General features: G+C 47.0%; 1 protein-coding gene across 1 annotated transcript in view; it reads right to left on the bottom strand.

Annotated features, from left to right (window-relative positions):
* The window catches only part of LOC138480804 (homeobox protein CDX-1-like), a 41219-nt gene extending 20640 nt beyond the window's left edge, over positions 1 to 20579 (bottom strand). The window contains exon 1 of the mRNA XM_069612550.1: positions 20082 to 20579. Coding sequence (XP_069468651.1) covers positions 20082 to 20478 — 397 coding nt within the window. The 5' untranslated portion in view covers positions 20479 to 20579. The remainder of the gene's footprint in view (positions 1 to 20081) is intronic.
* Between the last annotated feature and the right edge of the window lie 922 nt (positions 20580 to 21501).

Here is a 21501-nt window from a genome sequence, read left to right as displayed (position 1 = left end):
AAAGACAACCTGCTTCATGGGTTCACGGATGTCTGGGCACCGGTTCTCGAATATGACCAAACTTTCCGCCTCAAACCTATAAACCACAACTTCTTACATACTACTTGCAATCTTAAAAAGGAGACAACCAGACGCGAGGAAAGGGGTGTGAAGGGGGAAATTAAAAGGTGAAAACTGGAAGCAAACCGAGTGTAACTGTTTTATCGATCTCATCGTTTGTATACCTCACTTGCATCCTAATTTAAATAAAGTTGGGGGGAATAATAAATGCAGGTATGGGTTTAAGAAAAATCACTGCTTAGCCAGTTCCAAACTGGATTTCGCAGTGGATCTGCAACCACTCACAACATTCTTGCGCTTAACATGCTAAAAAGGAGCGCCATACGTGAGCGCTTTTGGCTAAAACTATGGAAGTGGACCCTGAGGCCTGTTTTCTGCTTAATCGATACAATTACACACAGATACAGTTGTGCAGTTAAGGCTTAAGGTGGGTTGGCATTATACAGAGAACTTAGAAGCAGGAAGAATATGGCATGAAGCGCTATACAAGATGAAAGTTTAATATGCATTTAAAAAGAAAACACAAAAATAGGCCAGGCCAAATAGAGTACATTTTTAATATATCGATGTACGAATAGTAAAATAATAGACAAGGTCAAAGTAGGTATGCCCCTTAAATGACTTAATGATATCTTGCGATGAAGGTTCCAAGCCACATCCAGTTATCAAGTACCGAATGCCATCCAGAATTACATGGAATATCCCAGTGCCATTAAACATGAAAGTCACTATTGGTGTTCAGGCTTGCAACGCCCGTGGCTATATATCTGAGAAATCCCCTAGTACCAGTTAGATATCAAATATTCCATGGGCATACAATAATACGGCATTGAAATTATCGCTCACCATCCATCCAGGCAATTTTCCGGTACCATGAAACACTCTACTAAAACAAAATCCTGAAATTCAGTGTCAGCATTTGTGGATATGATATGGCATTTATAACCCGCCTATACACAAGTGTTTCAAGGCGCAATGAGGCAAGGGAGGGGGAAACAGGGGAAGAAAGACAACGATCCTACTAGGCCAGGTGTCATTCAGATCGCGCAAGTGCAAGGGAGGGGAAGGAGGAGAAGTGCGGGGGGAAGTGGAAGAGGAAAGTGCAGTACATGGGATAAAGAACAAAAAAATAAATAACAATAAGTAAACAATAATCAAGTTCTGCCAGCAGGTGGCAAGTGAAAGAGGTAAGTGCAGACGTAAGTGTCAAGTGCAGGTAGTGGGACCGTAGGGATACAGAAAACAGTCACCAAGTGCAGGGATTGTCTGGAACCGACTAGCGGGGGAGTGGATCTGGGCCCGAGAACCAGTGCAGTTCCCGTGACAGCCAGGGAATCAGCAGGGGAGAAGAGGAGAAAAGGCGGACGAGAAGAGAAACCTTTTGAGGTGCTTGCGGAACCGAAGATGATTCTCCTCAAGTTTCAGGGAGGCAGGGAAGCTGTTCCAGAGGGAGGCCCCAGCCGAGGAAAGAGATCTACCACCAGCTTTTGTTGCTTGATGAAGCGACTGACCCTGAGGGAATTGGAGGCAGATGAGCAAAGAGCTCGAGAAGGAAGATATTTAGGAAGAAATAGTTGAAGGTATTGCGCCCCAGAAGGCCTTGTGGACGATGCATAGGGTTTTGAACTGTATCCTCGCAGCCACTGGGAGCCAGTGCAGAGATTTCAGTCCTGGAGAGATACGATCCCTGGGCTTGAGGCCAAGGACAAGTCTTGCAGTTCTGTTTTGGATAAGTTGCAAAGGGCGGAGAGTAGAAGCGGGCAGATTTAGAAAGAGGCTGTTACAATAGTCCTGCATGGAGAGAACCAGAGCTCTGGAGACAGTGAGCTTCTGGGGCAAGGAGAGGAAAGGAAGAATACCTCTGAGGAGGTGTAGCTTGTAGTGGACATACGCATAGCAGTTGACTCTCTACACAAATAGTTAAAAAACGATTCTGATTACAGCCACAGAAGCCCTAGTAACAGTACCAGGTACTTTAATACGAGGCATTAAAATGCTTTTTATTGGTGACTGATTTCTAAGGTGCCACACAGCACTGTCTGATGTTTCAGATGATCAAAAGATAAAAGGGCTAGGCTGGAATGGAGTGAGGGTGGAAGGTAACTTTCACCTTTAAAGCCAAGGCCACATATTCCTCCTGCTGTTCACGCTTGCCCAAAGAGTCTGGCTTTCCAGGGTACAGACTCAGGCCGTTCAACAGCAAATTAGAATAAAAGAAACTGAAAACGTGAAATAAAAGGAAGAATACATGGTGGCAGAGTGGAAGAGTGTATTGAAGGCACATTTCCGGTTATTAAAAACAAATCTAATCACATTAAAAACATGTTGTAAATAAAATAGGTATGCAGTGAATAGGGTCAGGGACCTTTTTGAAACCATAGTATATCTAACGATCCCTAATCGGCTGCACCAAATTGTCCATTTCCTAAAAATATGTTTTATGAGGAACTTTACCTCTTTCTATTTCTTTTTTGTTAGAAAAAAACGAATCCCTTCAAGCATATTATACTTTCCTTTAGCTAGAAATTGCCTAATGTGTCCATGGACCGCACCTAAATACAACTTGCTGTTGAAATCAAATCCTGCGCTTTCTCTCCAACATTACTTTGTGTACTAACTTACAATTCTCCAAGTTTGCCTTGGAAACACGACCCAATTATCATAGCGCTATAGGACATACCTGCCTCCTTCCTATTGTAGAACCATGATCTACCTAACCAAACTGACACGCACCCATGCTGTCACAAAACATTTTTCCCCTGCTGCATCTCTACCGCCCTGTGTTTGTTGCATGTACTTTCCCACCGTCTTATCGTCACTTAACTTCACTTATGTTCTTTTTTTTTACAGCAAACTAAGGGGTGAATACTCCTAGCAAGGTTGGGGGAGGGGGGACACAGTACACCACTGAAGGACAAACTTAGGCGCTCTGATACTACTACAGTTGTTATTTGGCGTAGTATAAAAGCATATTAACTTAATACACATCGTTTACCTTCTCAAAGGGTTATTTAAGTATTTCTTTTTGGCATTTTGTTTACTCTGACATGCCACTGAAGCCAATTTGTCATGTTAGTTATTTCTATAGACCCTGTCAGTTCGCTATAGCTTTTGGGGCTATATCATTAATGACATCCGGAATCAAGAGTGCCAAAAATACAAACCCTCGGTTCAAATTTGTATGTAGTGACTTTGTACTGTAAGGGCTAACTGAAGCATAAGGCGTCTCCCCACCTCCTCTCCAAGCTAACTCTAGGCTCCCTTACACTGTCCCGAACCTCCTACGACCTTCTAGACCCAACTAGGGCAGGGCATGGCCACCTGGATGCATTCCTTACTAGCTGTCTTATTCTTTTCCCATACTTTGCCTTGTTCATTAGCTCTTCAATAAATCTCTGGTCTCTGTAGTCAATTGCCGTCTCCTTCCTACTCCACCCCATATCCACTAAAGACCGCTCCTCCCCTCCTTAACTTTCCTGGTTACCTTCTCCTTTACAATGCCTGGTTCATTGAATGTCTCTTAAGTGTAAAGCCACTTCCCTGATGTTCTGATTGAAGTTCAAACACGGTTACCATGCATACTTGCATTGTCTGGTGATCGGAAAGGGAAACGCGTTTTTCTTCACTAGAGCTGGAGATCTATTTGAGAAGGACTGCAGGCTCTCTCAAATACGGATGTAGGGGTGTCTAATGTTTACTGTGCAGGGTATCCCCATGGGTTTGGGTAGTGCAGGGGTTTTAACATTAAGCTGCAGTAGTGGACTGATATATTGAGGAGGATCAAAACGATCAGGGCCTGAGGTGAGGCAGTGTTACTGGCTCCTGCCAAGCGACCAGGACCCCAGGAAAGTGACCCGGTGATCCTGCCCATTCGGCCCTCTGGTCTATCATCCAGTGGCTTGGGTTGGCCCCCTTCAGCCACTGTCCCAGAGTTCCAAAGAGCCAGGACTGGTATTTGTATTTGGTTTGACATTTATAAAGCGCTTTAAGCTTTAAACAAAAGCTTTGTACATAGAACCAAATCAGTGCAGTATATGAAAAAGGAAAAGAAAATGAACAAACGATATAAAATCATGCGTAAGAATGAGGAAGCTAGGTTTTCAAAGAGAGACAGAATTGGGAATAAATAGTAAGGGAACGAAGAGAGGGGGAGCATTCCAATGAAGAGGGGCTTAGAGCGTAAAAGAACGAAAGTGTGATTGAGCACAAGGAGGTTGAGGAACAGAAAGAAGAAATTGAGATTGAGAACGAAAAGAAAAAGCAGGCCTATAAAAAGCAACGACAGAGGAAAGATAAATAGGGGCAAGACCATGAATTGATTTAAAAACAAGACAAAGAAAAATAAATTTAAATCAGGGAATGAAACCAACGCCAGCCAAGCAGTAGCAAGAGGGGAAAAGATAGATCATGAGGGCACAGAAGAAAATATGTCGAATAGACGCACTGAAGACAGACTTGCAAGCCGATAGATAGGAAGGCCAAAAAGACAAGAGGAACAATAAGGAAGTCGAGGAAAAATAAATGCATAGATCAGAGGTTTGGTAGCATCAAAAGTAAGTCGGCAGTGGGTATTCAGCCACAGGTATTGCCTCACCTTTGGCTGCCTTGGTTAGGAAGCCATTGGGATTCTTTGTCCTTCCCTGCATGGTGTCATCTAGTGGGTATTGGTAATGTTATGTGGGAGGATTGGAGCGAACCAGAGGAATGGTGGCTATGGGAGAGGAAAGGAGAGAAGTTGGCTGGCAGAATTAGAAATCGAAATGGCTCCTGGGATAAATGCCGTGGGCCATTAAAAGTCCCTTTGATCTCTGTGAACCTGTGTCATTGAGAAACAGAGGGACAGAGATCTGTTAGCCAGATCCCTGGACTCCATTGAGGTGTTAATATGGAGCACTGGGAATACAAATGAGATACCAGGTGATCTTATCTTAAAGGCCCTTTCACATTGGGGAGCCATAAACAAAGCGCAGACATCCTTTCATCTCCTGAAAGGCCTTAGAAACAAGAAGACTCTCTGGTTTGCAATTAACCATAGGGCCAAAACCATGCAAATTCGAAAGCTGGCCGTGCGTCATAGCGACGTGTGTGTGTTTATATTTCAGTGCAGTGTGTATAAGTGGAGCATAATGGTACTTCCCGTTTTTAGACCAAATGAGGATATTTCATTGCAAGCATAAAAATAAAGGTATTCTGGTATATTAATATGATAACCGCTATTGTTAAGTCTTCCGTTGCAATGCTTGAACTCATTAATTGGAGAAATTAATGTATTGACGCCCTGGTGTGTATAGTCTCAGTGATGTCAGAAATCATCCATGTAAATGGTGGGCATCTGGCTGTTTTTATGGGTCTGGCCTACATAGTGTACCACGGGTTAAATGAGGCAGCCAAATATGTAAGCCCCTCTTTTGATAATGAACAAGGCCAAATTGCCTGTTTTGTGGTGCTCTCCATTACAGATTTTGAAATACTTGTGGTATCACCCAGAGTTTGTAATTCTTGCCTAGACCCCTTCTCTAGAGAGATAGCACCTCAGTCACACCTCACTGATGATAAGCACATGGCAGACACACGTGTGGGTGTATTTGTTGTCGTTCTGCAATGGTAGCATGTTGTCTTATTTGGGTGTTGGACTGTGCATGTGGGTGCGGCCAGACTGATATTCAAATAAATATATCTTCCCTGGTCAGCAACAGTGAGCTAAATAAACCGTGATGATAGCCCCTCGTGTGTGGACACCATCCTAGAGGACAAGTAAATCCAGGGGCTATGCTAATGTCGGGACTGTCAGGAATCAAGGCTAGCTAGCCTTTTGGGTGTAGCCCCTGAACTACTATCTGGGGCAACAACCAAAAGACCTGGGGCTGTAGCCCCTTTACCCCATAACCCAACCCCAGTAACCTGAGAGGCCCCGTATGTTTTCCAATAAAGCACAACCGAACTGTAAGAACTGACCAAACGTCTGAAGACTACTGCTGAATGTGCTCAGTAATGGCAAGAAGACGTCTCAAAGGAACCTTCTACAAGGAACGTAAGTGAAATAACAAGTAACATGTATGGGATTGCACAGGGGAGACTTCTCATTCTCATCCTGGCTCATTCAAGATAAAGCCAAGCTATCCCCATACTCTTGTATGATATGATGATAGTTTATTTATATAGCGCCTATACACAATGTGTTTCAAAGCACTTCATGACAAGGGAGGGAACAGGGGAAAATACAAACATTATTACAGGCCATGAACAACAAGAATGTGACGACGTTTCTGGTAGAGCTGGAGAATTACACAAGGTGAGGGAGGGGGAGGAGAAAAGAGGAAGAACAAAACAAGCGAGACTATCGTACTAGGCCTGATGACATTTCAGATAGTGCTGAAGGGGGAGGGGTGGAATAACAAGTAATTGGGGGGGAGACAAACATGTGTCACTTGGGAGGATAGCTCAGCGGCAACGTGCTCGCCTTGGAAGCAAGACGACATGGAGCAACACAAGTTCGATCCCCAGGTTTGCGCTTAGAACCTTCTGGGTATTAAGCGCGTTATAAATAACCTATCATATCATATCATACTAGGTCCACAGACAATTCTGATAGAGTAAGTGCATAGAAAAAGTAAGGGAGGGGGAGGAGAGAGAGAGAGAAGAGGGAAGGGAGAGGAGAAGAGAACAGAGAATAAAAACAGTGAAAAGACAGCAGAGAAGCAGAGGGGAGAGCGAATACAGTTGCAGCGGTCAGTAAAACACATAATGTTGCAAAGGAACAGAAAATGTAGGCATGGATTCATGGTGATGATGGGCACTGCATGATACAGGGCCAACTGAGTATGAGATCCAGGGGAGGTCCAGCATGAGAGTTGAGGGGGTGATGTGCCAAGAGTAAATGGGCCTCATTACGAGTGTGCTGGCCGGTAACAACCATGTCAGTAAGCTACCAGCACTGTTGTTACCGGACTGGCATACTCAGAGGTCTGCGAGCGGGTGCCTTTCAGCCCGTCAGGTCTGACCTGGCAGCCGGAACGCCACCCGCTTGCAGACCTTGACGGATGCACCGGCACCGTTTTTACCAGAAAGTTTACTGCCGGACTCATAATGAGGCCCACTGCGTCCAAAAGTCAAATCCAAGCATTGGCTAAAAGTCATTGATGGTGAACCCTTCGTGAATCAAGACAACTCCTGCAATGAATGGGGGGGAGAAGAGATCAAGGAAAGCACGGGCAGGGGAGGACAACAAGTGGGGCTAGAGAGGGACGGCGGGGGGCACAGAGAGTGTTTGAATGTCCTGACCATGACTGCCTTGTTTATGTCAAGATGGTAGCTATCAAAAGATGAGTAAAGTCTGTTATGGATAATTAAATGCTGGAACAATGTATATTCTGTTAACAGATTGTATTGCTTTCTTACCTTCTCTGCTGCAGTAGCATATAGCTCAGGGACTGAAAAACTAAACAAATGTGGGTGACCTATTGCTGGCTCAGCAGCAACCACAGCATTGCGCTCTGTACCCTCTGCACCACATTAATCACGCTCTTGGTGACGTCAAGGTGGGGTTCCCATAGACTAGTGGCATGCCATTTTTGGCTCTCCACACGTTTTGGGCTACAGCTCCAATAAGCCCTAAGTAGCACAGTCAATGTTAAGGTATCATGGGAGTCTTAGTCCTAAACATCTGGAGAGCTACAGGGTTGCAGACCCCTGCCTTAGACAAACCTGGAGAGTGTGATGGCTTCTGTCATACCATAATCCTCTTGTTAAGGGAGAAAGGATGACACATCCAGCCCTGGCTCTAAACGTTCTGTGGACTTCAGTATTGAGAGTATTAAAAGGCAAGATACGCTTGCTGGAGTTGCAGTTACTGCGAGAATGACAACCATTATAATTGTTGGTAAAGTCAGACCTAGACAATATTCTATAATATAATCTCTCAATCCAAAAATTTGTATTAATTTTAGAGAGACTGGGCCTAATTGAATGCCACTTTTAGGCTTTGGGGCAGATATCTGCACCAGTAACATTATGAACCAGTCATTGAGAGCTAAGAAAATCCGAGTTATTTTGACGCATTTGTTAGCAGCCTGGAACTCACATCGTCGTGTATGTAATACATAAGCGATTATCTGGCAGGTAACTGCACCATTTGCTGTCTGTGAGAATTGACTACACTCTCAGCAGTAGTCAGACGGAGTCTGAAGTCTGTCAGACTAAATCTGAATCGAGTGCTTGTGGAGATGTTTGTCACCTTGGGGTAAGGGACATTTTGCCACTGCCTCCTTGCAGTTATAGCCCAATAACCTCCGCTAGCTGGTGCACTACAAGGCTGCCTACAACGCTAGGAGCTGAGTTACTGCTAGGATCAAAACTCAAGAGTCCTCGATTAGAACCCTTCACCAGATCTAAATGTGTGCTGTAACCAGGAGTCTGCCACCCGTGGCTCTCCCCGTGATTTACACTGCAACTCCCATGATCACTCACTGTTGACTACACTGGTTAGGGCTGATCACAGGTGTGGTCCAGAACATCTTGAGAGACAAATGTTGCAGACACTTGAGGAATGATACCAGCCTTAAAGTCCTTATCTGTAATTGATTATCATATTATTCTGGAATAGGTTTTAATAAGCCGTAATCTCATCCCTAAACTGCCCGGAGTATGGAATCAGAGGACCACTAAGCAATTTCTGTCCAGTTCTGAGGTTTCTAAAGGGGACCGCAGTATCCACGTCTATCTTCCAGGGTTAGGAGACCGCCTCAGTCACCTCCTCTGCCTTTCTCCTTCCCCTCCCTATCCTAAATGCCCCTCTCTATCTGTACGCCGCAGTAAAAGCGCATGATCCTGCGGGAACCAATGACCCCCAGGAACCGGTGCAAGGCCCTTAAGAATGAAAGCGTTTGATGTTTTCTGGGCTGCTCCCACAACATGAACGAGTCCCCAATTCAATTTAAATTGCTTTATTAGCATGGCGTGCTGTGCAAGCAGTGCCTCTGCTTTCACCGCAAAGGGCTATTTAGAACAATAGTGAAGGGACATGAAGTGACCCCCAGCCCCCAACCTCCCTCCGGATATATGGGGCAGGCGACACTCGCATGCACAGCAAAGGTTACAGCATTTTCTTTCTGCTGCCTGACTGTGTGCCCTAGCCCGACGCATATCGCCCCCCCCCCTCTCTCTGGCCCACTTGTTAATTGGCGCATTTTTTTCACTTCCTTGAAAGGGCAGAGGAATGTTCCTGTGCCTCTTGTATTGGTGTCTCCGGTGGTGTGAAAGAGGAAATGCCTCTGCTCGGGCCTTTGTGCTGCTACATAGCACCTTGGTGAGGAATAGCACCGGGTGTTAGGACATTTATCTACTTCAGGCTCAGATGCGTTTCCCAGAGTTCTGAGGTCTCGCCAAGATGGTGGCCAGGGATGACACAACATGCGAAAAGCAGCAAAAGCGAGAGTCCATCAACTTTGAACCGTTTTTTCCCCTGCATGTTCATTTGAGAAGGTGGCAAGCATGTGTTTTAGATAATTTGGGCACATTACATAGTGACTTGGCATAACACAATCAAAGAAGTATATCAATTGTTGGTAGGTTGTTGCGAAATCATGAAGAAAATGCGCAAACGTGTCCGAAAAGTGGTCCAAAATGCGTTTTATCCAAGCCCAATTATTCATGCAGCAAAAATAGTGCCCAGCGTGAAACGCTTCTTTGCTCTAGGTTAAAAGTAAGTGCACTGCCGTTTGGAAGTTGGTTATTTGATGAATTGCGTGCGTTATGTGTCGGTTTTCTCCCCGTCGCAACGCTGTATGTCATATCTCAGCTTGTGCGTCTTCCCTGGCAGACCTTACAGATGGCTTGCCTCCTGGAACGGCTCCAATCCCTTTCAGCTTTCAGAGCGTGCACCTGTGTTTGAGGGGAACACCTTCCCTTCCCCACAGGGGTAAAAGGAAGGAATGCACGTTCTTACTCCAGGGAGTTCATTGTGTGTTCTCATTATGGACGCTTCGTGCGGCCTCACGGGCAGAAGCCTCTAATGGCGCCGGTGCAAACCCGCAGTTCACCTGCAGTAAAAGGCGCAAGTACAAAAGTGCCTTCAGGCTTCAGACATCATTGGTTCAGATGAAGTTCCCTTTTTAATTATCGGTATTTTAATGTCTGTAACGAGTTTTTGGGCTATTGGTGGACGTTTTGTGAAAATGCAGGGTACGCATTATTTGTCAGGTTAACGTGCTGTAGTGTATTAATTCCAGTGACCCGGGCGTCTATACAATGTACAACGTTAATAGTCGTATTTTGTCTAATTTGTCGCTTGCCTCTGGAATGCACGTCCGTATTTAGTGGTTACTGTCAGTACCCTCTCATTGGTGCAGATTATTGTTGGCACTGCTGCTCGATTAGTCAAAGTTATCGGGAGACTAGGGGGAAACCGGACTAGAGAAGGTGGGGGGTGAACGGGTTCTGGGAAGACAGGGGGAACAGCCGTCCCATTCTCCTTGGACACAGAATAGAGCCTTTGCTTCGGAAGGGCAATAAAAGCAAACCGGGCCTCTTTATTTGCTGTGAAAATCATCACCCTTTCCTGTAATATAACCCCTAAAGAAAAAGAGGGAACAGAGGAAGGGACGTGGCTGCATATCAAAGCAAGAGAGGAGGTGTGAAAAGTCCCTGCTGCCTGGGTGTGAAACAGAGGGTCCACGACATCAGACAATGTAACCAAGAGGGGAAAACAAGCAGACCTCACAACCTGTATACAAAGCGAGCGGAATTAGCATTTGAAGTAGGTCTGGCGCTCTTTCCTCCCCCAAAGCACCAGGCAGAGTAGTTCTCCCCTTCTGCGTCTCCAAAAGAGCTCGACCGTTTCTACGTACATGCGAACTTCTTATGTCTGTTTGCGCCTTCCTGATGTAATGTTGACTTGTCCTGGCGTTTTTTTCTGTGAGCAGCACAGGGGCGAGGCCACTGCTGCTTAGCTCTAGCGTAAAGTTGTCCGAGACTCAACGTGTTAGGATAAAAAACGGAGCACATGTGTATTTTATCAAAATAAAAGAAATTGGCATATTTAACTGATGTCTTGAAATACCAAATTGCCCAGTCATTCGCTACTGAGCTCTCTAGTGTTCCTGGATTTGGACACCATTACTATTTAGCCACCTGTTCTGGCATCTTTTAGCATGCTTGTAATAAAGCATTGTTTATATGTTTTAAATGCAGTGATGGAAGGAAAGAGGGAGCAACTTTGATGTACTGTGCCTATGACATCAGTGTAGACACAAGCACCGCGAAGTCAGTTTGAAGAACCAGCGGGCCACTGGTTCATTAAAGGCCCCAACCCCAGAACCTGCACGGGAGGTATTGAAGAACATAGTTTCCCCTGCACCCCCCCCCCCCCCCCCGCACCCGCCCCCCCCCGGCTTTCACCATTCATTTTGTACCTGTTATTTAAAGCTTGTGACACTGGGTTACACGCCCTGGTCTAGGTGCCTTTCAAATATGAACTTGGGACCCAATGAACATGCAGATGCTGGCAGTGCAGTGTCATTCTGCACACGCGGAAGTCCCGCCAATTTGTTTAATCAATAACTTGATTTGTCTTGCTGTTCACCGAAGCGTTGAGAGAAATATGTGTGACATTTCTGAGGCCCTTTGCGCCCCTATAGTCACAGAGAGAATCAGGTGGTTGTTAAGTGTATTTGTAAGTGCTGTGGTATTGCAACAATAGGTTGCGAGTTGCAGAAATCACACATGAAAATAAAAAGGATTATCATTGTGAATGATTGCCTTGTGTTAAGCAATACACAGGCCTGCCTCGGATGCCGCCAACAAGTGGTTATTGTTCATTCAGTGCCGGTATCTGATATTCAATGGACCCATTTCTCAATATCATTAAAGGGACGCTTTACATTGAACATGTATTGCAGCATAAGCACTTTGGACATCTGTTGCTGAAAACAAAAGAGTATGGGCGTTTGGTCCGGTTTAGAACGGATGACAGAAACCAGGACGTGAAGACAGGTGGCTGGGAACCTGTGCAAAAGTAGGTGTGGGAGTCCCTCTACCTGCACAAACACAGCCCATGGACCTGTTCTTGGGTGGGTGGCCCCTGGGAGAGTCTCAAACACTTTAGCTCACTGTGCATTTCACAGAGGAGACATTTCCATATGCACATTAGTCTTTGTCCCACCCAAAGGCAGTCCAGTACCGAAATGCTGGGCAAATCTCCTCTGAACAAGAGTACCAACAGCAAACCCTAACACGTGTTTTGGCTGAGTCAAGCCTCATCAGTGAGGTGGAGCTTTGCCTCTATGAGCACAGTGAGCAAGGGGTCCGCGTCTGGATTACCCTGGTAACTTAGGGTGAGGCCCCAAGTACCTCAAAATATGCAAACGAAGGTCTGGGAGTCAAAATATGCAAACGAAGGTCTGGGAGTCCCTCAAAATATGCAAAAGAAGTCTGGAGAGTCTCAAGCACGCTTAAGCTCGCTGTGCTTGGCTGGAGACCCCCCTGAGTGGAAGAAATGTCATAGAACATGGGTATTTCGTTCTCATTAGAGGGGCCCCCACACTCCTTTGTAACCTATACCATTCTTTTGTTTTTTCATATTTTTATTGGACGTTTACGCTAGTAGACATAGGGAGAAACAGTAATTTGGCAAGAATTGCACTATTTTTGATCAAGTGGAAGATGTGATCAGAACCTAGGTCACTGAGGGCCAAAGTCGTAAATGTAACCAAGAGATCAAACTTGAATGTGCAAGGAACAAGGCCTCTTTGGGCGCATTCTATTGCAAAGCACATGAGAGTCTATTATAAAACTCGTCTCCATTAAATCCCCACCTCTAACCTCAGATCAAGCAAATTACATGTCAATAAAATATGCAAACAAACCATTGCGATAACCCCATCAAGTTGCAAGAAAGCTGCTTCTATAAAGCATTCGCATGCCAGCTTAAAACGCTGCCCAACCAACCAACCTCCTTAAAGAAAGTCCTCAACTTGTTTCTTTCTAATAAGGTTTTCCCCCACCTACTGTGACCACGATGGGACCTTACTTCTCGTAAAAGAAGGAATGGACTCCAGCCCCCAGTTTTCATCCGAAGCCTGGGGTTATCCACACAACAATCACTGCCTCATTTAGACCTATATTAAAGGAATGTCACCCCAGGATCTACGCTCAAGCAGAGGCTGTAGGTGTGTAGATGGTTGCACCAGAGATGTCGCTATACGTCTGGCTACATGAATTCCAAGCAGAACTCCGAAACATTGTCACAATGTACCCTGACTCTGCTGAGGCTGCTCCCAATCTGTCTCACCTGTTCAAGTGTAGGCTTGTGGGGTGTAGTTGCCATATTCCCGCAGTTCGGAAGGCCCTGCCAGTATGTGATCTGAGAAAGATGAGATGTAAAATCTCTATGCCAAGTGCACAAGAGTGCCAGAATATCTCTCCAACATCTTTTTAGAGTGAACATCTGTCCCTGGACCTTCTGGCCATACACCGTCTACCTATAAGGGGTTCTGTGGGAGATCTCTAGGTTCACGTGTCTTAGCCCTCTTGAATGTATTCTCCCTCTCTATTATAAATGAACACGACTGCATGGCATTCTGCACAGGCCTTGCTGGGTGCTTTTGCTGAAGCCCATTATCTGGATGTCAGGCCCGAGTGGTCTAACTTCTGAGGACATTTAGAAATTGTTTTCGCACACCACAAATTATTTGGTTCCAAAAAATATAAAAACATACTTGCCAACATGACCCGTTGCAATCTCTAGGTGCTTATCCAGTCCTGTTTTTTTCTTTGCATTCGGGACTTGTAGTCCGAGTTTTATAATGGGGAAAGTGGAACTACAAATCCCAGAATGCCAAGAAAAAAACAGGACTGGATAAGCACCTACAGATTGCAATGGGTCATGTTGGCAATAATGCAAATACATAGTGTGTACCAAATTACAACTATAAACCTCATATAGGAACTGGAGCTAATTGAAGGGGCAGTGCTCGAGTCCTTGATTGAAAAATAGTGGCTGGTTCATTTGGTGATCTCAAGTTCTAATGTATATGCCAGTGAGAGGTGCCGGAGCTGGCTTTATGTAGTTTTTTCCTCCTGGCACTTATGAGTTGTGGACCTGAAGGGCCACACAATGGGATTTTATTAGGACATAGACCATATCATTCCTGTGTGCTTTTTCGTGCTCCTCTTAGAATGTTTCTTGTACTTTCCTCCCCAAGGGCCTGATTTTCAACGGGACATTCCCGTGTAAAAACATGTTGAAAAATCAGGCCCGAAGAGTTCACAAGCACATGGATCCCATGAATCGACCACTCCTTCGGTAAATAGCGCTGGTCTGCTCCAATCAAGCGGTCTGTAATGGCTGCAAAGCAGCATGGGCGCTCTATATGAAAGAAATGCTTTAAGAGTAGTCCTGTTTGAGGGGTTGTGGCTTCTCTTGAATGCTTTGCAATACTTCTGGGTTAGTCTGGTGTATTGCAGACCTGCTGACCGCCTTCTTTTGACCAGAGAGAACTAGGGTATTGAGCAGCGAGTCCAACTTGCATAACTTGCTCAGAAGGGTTTCTTGCTGAATCACTCACTATTAGAGGCATACTTCAAATATAAACGTATGGCATTATTCTTATGTTCCTAAAATGCTCTTCGCTTTTATGCAAATCACCAGGATTGGGTGCCTTGAAGAGATGTGGTGCTGCTTGACCCGGGCTGGTGCTCCACCCCTCAGCAACATCTGCATTACCCTCCCTCCCAGCCTCCCCAAAAGATCCCTCCCCACGCAAGATGAGGGAGAGGCACCACAGTGAGGGGATTGCCGCATTATAGGGTGTAACCGTTTTCTTAACAGATGACTGTTTAGTAGACATGATGGAGGCATGCGCGTCACTTTTGTTCAAGCAACCTGTAATATTGTCAGGAAAAAAACGCAGTGCCTAAACCAAACAACAGGTCTTCCTGCCACCCAGGGCCTGGCGATTGCTGGAGCATGCCTGAGAGGTTCTAGCTAGAGGAATGGAACCAAGAACAAGGCTGAAGTCCTCACACCTGACATGGGGCAATTTGAGGTATGCGTTGACCCCAATCACATTTGACTTCAAGCGATGGGGCAACAACAACATACAGTAAAAAGGTGTCTGGACTGCTACATACTTGGGAGCCTGCCCAGCTGTCACTTCTCGCACCTTATGATCGCAACATGTGAGCAGTGCAAAGCTTTGAAGTGGTTTCCAGGGAGTCACGTGCTCGCGCTCATCCGCCATCTCGCAAAACAGCATATATGTGCAGCCACAGCAGAAGCAAGGAACACGTGTACAGGCGAGGGACATCTGGTGTGGCAGCAGTAGGCGGTGAACTGTGCGATGGCAATCTGCGCCCGCTGCCCCTCGCCCCTTTCTATGCAATTAACGAATAACAACTAACAGGAAACGGGGCTAATGCCTCGCTTTCACTTTCAGAGCTTAGCCCATGAAAGGCCCCCTTCTACCGAAATGTGTGTTCAATGTTAATAATGTCATGGAGTGGAGGGTGATGAGAACATTCGAGCAAAGTCAGTGGGAAGGTGGTGCAACGGGTAGGGAGAACTGTACAGGTAAAGGAAAATAGTCTGTGGTAGAAGTGCACCGAAAAAAGCAGTGGAACTGCGGTCTCACGGGGAAGAGGGTAGGCTGTAGCTTAGTGCAACACGTGGCAAGGTGTTGCGGCAGTGAATAAGAGTCCTATTACAACTTTACAGCTGCACAGGGACATTAATGGACCAATGCTTTGTATAGAATGGGGAATATGGTTATAAAAAGTAGAGTAATGGTAAACAGAAAAAAATAAAAGTAGTGGAACACCGCTCCCGACTGCTCCCGCTCACTTCGATCACTGTAAATAGTGCATGGCTTTTACCCAGTGAAGGGTTTCAAAACGAAGGCACTTTGACGTTTGTGTGTATAGGGTACTTTTTTCACAGAGAGGTGAGTGCCCCAAAACACAAGTCGCATATATATACCAAGGCAAAGAAGTGGTGGCTATTTTTTAAAATACACTCGGCATAGCACTAATCTACACCTATCAAGAACGGGCCAATCTGCCGCTTGCGCGAATATGTATATGCGCGGCAGTGATTGGCCGAAGGAGCCTTGCTGCCATTTTCTCCCCTCGGGAATGCAGGCCGGGAAACGGGGTGTCTGTTGTTATTTTTTGCACTTGTGGTAAATGCAGTGAAATTGACCGTGGTCTTTTGGTAAGGGCAAATCTCATTTTCTAAATCAGAGGCGTACTGGTCATACTATGAGTACTGATAAAAGAGACTGCTGAGAGCATGTCATGTGACTGTCAATACATTGCATTGAGCGGTGCACAATGGCTAGGACTCACGGTTTTGTATAATAGGAGGTCGAATCCCAGATTAACCAATTTTGGGGACCCCATTTTGGGTAAATCACTGTGTCAGCGTGGCTTAAGCGCCATCGGCTATGGCCTCGTTGGCTAAATGGGTACCTGCTTAGGTGAGTGTGGTTTCCCCCTGACGCGTCGCGCTCACTTGCCCTGGAAAGGCCGCGCTCCCCTGCGGGCCCCTCGGTGTGACCTGGAGTGTGCCACCCGACCTCTGTGTAATCCATCCCTTCCCCTGCCTCCCGCCAGCAGCCAGGCAGCAGCTGCTGCTGCAGCACGTGCGCTGCTGCCCCTGCCAGCCATATTTCACTGCGCGCGTTCTGCTGTGGCCTCGGTGCATGAATCTGATCGCTCTTGCGGCTGTCACTGCGGAACATGGCATCTACCCACATCCTTCCCCGCCACAACCTAACAATCTCAACGCGCGTGCACTTGGAACGCGGGTGCGTCTCAGAGACATTCGCGTTTTCAAGGGAAATAAAATAGGACACGAGTCATCTTCAACCGAAAATTCCAGATCAACATATAGGAAAGGGTGTGGTAGCAGGAGAGCCACGAGCAAACACTTTTCATGCAGAGTGGAAAATCCCCAAAATTCAGACACTGATAATATCATAAATCGAAAGATTGCGCCAAGCTGGAGACCAAAGAAGGGCTTAATTGGTAACAATAGGCATAGAAACGGGAAAACGGACAACAATGAACAGGCCGATATATACCAACGAAAACATCGACCAGACCGATACGTAGACACACACATGCACCATGCACGACTCTCGAAGAGGAGTTAAACCTGGCGCAACGGCTATTCGTTAATTCTGCTAATTTCACAGCTCGATGACAGACAATGGGGGCAAGTGCCAGTCCAGTATGCCCACATTGCAGTCTTACGGCAGGGCCCAAGCATCCTACCCCGTTCCCCGGTTTTCCCGCTTCTGATAAAACATCCACAGGCGCAGTAGCCAGCGGGCAGACCATGTCGGCAATGCCAGGCCTTTCTACCTAGTTTGCCGCACGTATGACTCAGGGAGCTAAACAGCAGCACGGTCCGCCCGGCTTATCGCGTTCTCTCCTAACACCCGAGGGCATAACATGGCAGCAAAGTGAATCACGTCCACCCATTATTATCGAGGGCAGTGCCCCCTGTTCTCTGGAGTGGCGACACCTGAAGATGTGCCGGCACTTTTAAGCGCTTGTTGTCAGACATCGCACAGTTGGCTCCATCATTACCAGATGTACCAGGGCGCCTATGAATCGGGGTTCCCCGCAGGACAGCGCATGCCTTGAGGTCCCTTTGCTTTGTATGCTTGCTCACCTAACCAGGGAGCCTCGCTAAAGCTTTTAAGGTGTGTTATTTTTGACACAGGGCTGATGTAACAAGGGCACCTCTTTATGCAGATTTGAAACACTCCCTGTTTTCCCATGGATTCATGGCGTCATAAAAGTAAACTTTTTACGGGGTGTTATAATTTATGTTGTTTGCCTAGTAGTTGGTAATTAGCACACCTTACTTTCACTGGCGTGCTGTAAAGGGGAGGAAAAAACCCGTGTCAGGCTAGTAGACTTGTCCACCGATCATGTATCGTGCCCCCTTCAACGAGACCTCGGGTGTTTCTAAGCGCTAGACCACGAAACACCACGCAGTGGGGAAAATCGAGATCTTGTCGGGAATGCTGTTTGGTCCAAATGTTGCAGCGACTATTGGGCAGGGGGGAGGGGAGGGTGGACAGACACATACTTTGATCCATGTCTTTCAAAATTAGGAGTCGCAAAAGCTTTTTAGCCCAGAAATATTGGTTTGCCGTACTTTTGGATTCAGGATGCCATTAGCGGGGGATGCGAATGCGACCCAGTGACTTAAATCATCCACTCCACAGAGGAGAAGCGAGCTCTAATGATATGGAAACGCGACGAGCCATGAGCCCGGGTCATGAGCCCGGGTCGCGCGGGTGCACACTGGCACATCAAAGCAACACATCCATTGATGGCAAGGGCCGGGCAATAAGTCCGCTGCACACCTGCTTTGGCTCAGACTGTATGCCCCTTTCCCCAGAGTTAGCACCTGTTGCCATGCAGCTGGGCAGACTGAAAGGAGCGCAAGTGAAGCATTCCGAATTTCGATTTCAACAGGCGGCACCCCCCAATCGAAGTGTCTAAATGGGGGACTGGGTCTACTCCAATGGAAAGTTTAAAGAAAAGGAACGCACGGCTTTTGGTGATTTTCGGCATGTTCTCTTTGCTCATTATACCATTTTTCATATGTGTGGCGGCAAACTACCGGCATTCTCACAGCGATGTGGGACCTGGCCCATACACAGCCAGGGGGAGGGAGGGGTTCGGGTCACAGTACCTGCGTGCTGCACAATTATGCTGCCTTACTCGGTCACTCGCACTCATCCACACTCATCCCACTCACTCAACCCATTTACTTCATTTTATGGGTAAAAACTGTTTGCTCAATTGAAAAACACTCGGCCTGATTTTACAACGATACAACCCCATTAAAATGCTCTGCAAATCAGCTCCTTAGGCTCCTCGAAACCATGTTTATTTCTCCAGATATTTCAGGAGGCAGAGCATTTCTGGGGAAGACCCCGCTCGCTGAAACGTGAAGATGTGTACAGGGTTAACAGCTTGTGGGTGGGCGAGCGGATCTGTGAAGCACACACGCCGTTTCCGCGGAAGCCACGGGGTCTACCCCTGGCGTATGCGCTCCAAAAAGCCGCCCTGGCAGCAGGGCATGTCCCTTTGGCTCCCTCCCGGCTCTGCCCCCAGGACACTCGCCTTTGATCTCTGGAATACCCCCCTTATCTCCAGCCATCTCCTTGTCCACCACAGGAGCTTTATGGGCCGCGCAACGTTACGTATGCGAAGGTGACAGGCCTCTGTGGTGCACGATAGAGCGGCCCGTTTTCCCGGCTAAAAAAAAACAACGTGTTTGCTAAACTGCATATTAGGAACAAGTACCGTTTACAAATAATTGCTCTTTCAGAATTAAAGTTTGTATTCCAGTGGAGAGACTGGCGACTATTTCACCTCACATCGCGATCCCCGACTAGACCTGTCATCGCTGCGAATTTTCAAATGAAGGGCACTTTAGTGCTTGAGCGAAAATTAACGCCATCCTTTTTACGCACTTTTTGCTCTTTGCTTCTTAAGGAACGGAGCAAAAAAAAAAAAATATGACGAGCGACCGTGTTCACTTTTACAAAGGGACGGCCTTGATTGGTTCTTGTAATTAAAGCAACTAGAATAGTGCAACAGCCATCGAAAAGTGGAACATAAATCCGAAATGGCCAAATGTACCGTATCTGGTGAAATTCGGGGGGACGTTTGAACCGCTAATACCAAAACCCTCTGCAAACGCCGGAGTTTCCATGCACTTTCCCCAAGCTGTCATCTCTACTCTTTCCGGAGCAGACTCTCCATGCCCTTCGGAGGGGCCGATTCAAATGGTGAACTATTGCAAAACGCAGGCAGACTCCAGTGGTGTCGACAGTTCTCCCACCTACAACTAAATGTAGGGCGCAAGGCTCGGCCACATACCCACACCATCACATCGCTTGAGAAGGGGGTTCTCCACTCACCCGGCAGCCAGGCTCTTTTTTCTAGTGATGTACGAGAAGCAACACACAGCCCAGAGAAGAAGGATAAAGCCAGCTTACCTACTGAAGTGGACTGGGCGGTTTTCCCCATCCATTGGTAAGGGTTATTCTTGCCAGCCTCCGGCGAGACCTGCACTATGTGAATACCATCCGTAGCCTGTAACATGTCCGCCTCCGAGGGGTGCAAAGAGCCGTAGTCGTGCTGCGGGCTGTAGGGGACTTGCCCCGGAGACAGACCAGAGAGCGGCGTGGAAACCGTGCTGTTGGTGCCAGGTCCGTAAGCGCACCATTCCTCCCGCATCGGACCGTAGTGCGCGCCCCATTCCCCGGGCAACTGCCCATGGTGCTCCATCCGCGGCGCGGGATAGTGGTAGTCCACATACTCGGGGTAGGGCGTGGGCACGAAGGCCTGCGCTGGCGGGACGCTGCTGGTGCACCTCAGGGATCCTGGATACATGCTGGCCTCTTCACCCAGGCACGACGTTCATAACCAGCCTTTGTCCTGCAGGGTCATTCTGCTCCTCAGTGGCGCTCCCTGCCTGTCTGCCTCCTCTGGTGTCCTGGCTGGCCCTATAAATGACTCATGCTAGCTCTGGTGGCTCTTTACTGCACGTGGGGAACAATGGTGTTACCAGGTGCTGGAGGCAAGCGCTTCGCAAGGCCCTGCCCGATGTCAGAGATAGCCGGCCGCCCCCAACCCTCATTTGCATTCGAATGAAGTACTGATTGGACGGGCAACCCCACCTTGTTGTTACATGAGAGCTTGCTGTTGTTTTTCACCGCTTCACTGTTCGTGCCTTGATCTTTTTTTGCTAGACCCCCAAGACCATCGCCCGGTGAGCTTCTGCAGTCTGTTCCTTTACGGTTGACTTTTCCTTATCACCAGAGGGCCAAGGCAGGCATAGCAGTCCTTTAGAAACCTTTAGGACTCAGAGTTCTGTATTACGATTGGCTTTCTCCATAGTGGGACTCGGAGAATAGGGCACCATAGAAGTCACCATCAGAGTGGAACAAAATGGGCCAGACTCTGAAAAAAACAATCAGAATACATTTCTTTGTGAAAAGCAGGAGTCATACTTTCTGCGAATTGATCACCCAGAAACAGCGTACTGAGGCATACTGTGACGAATTGGATTCTGCCCTGCACAAGTACAACGATGAGTAGGGGCTAAAAGGCCCACTCAGCCCTCACACTGCTACAAACCAAGAGCCAACACAATTATAAATATAAAACAGGCACAGTTAAGAGATGTACCACCTTGGCCTTTTATGGTATAGTGGGCCAAGTGAAGGCTATACTCTGAAGAGGGGTGTGAATGTGATTCAGTAGTGACCCAAACAGCAAAGCATAACAGTCCAAAATAAAGTCAATGGGCCTCATTACGAGTCCGGCGGTAGCTGTGCTGGTAAAACCGGCAGGCTGCCGCCGGACTCGTGGGGATTTACCGGCTCTGGACTTGCCGGAAATACTGGGGCATTA

Source organism: Ambystoma mexicanum, chromosome 5p (genome assembly GCF_040938575.1).
Source record: "Ambystoma mexicanum isolate Mex_15411 chromosome 5p, UKY_AmexF1_1, whole genome shotgun sequence".
Classification (NCBI taxonomy): domain Eukaryota; kingdom Metazoa; phylum Chordata; class Amphibia; order Caudata; family Ambystomatidae; genus Ambystoma; species Ambystoma mexicanum.
The sequence above is the reverse complement of the archived record's forward strand: the minus strand, read 5'-3'. Positions and strand labels throughout refer to the sequence as shown.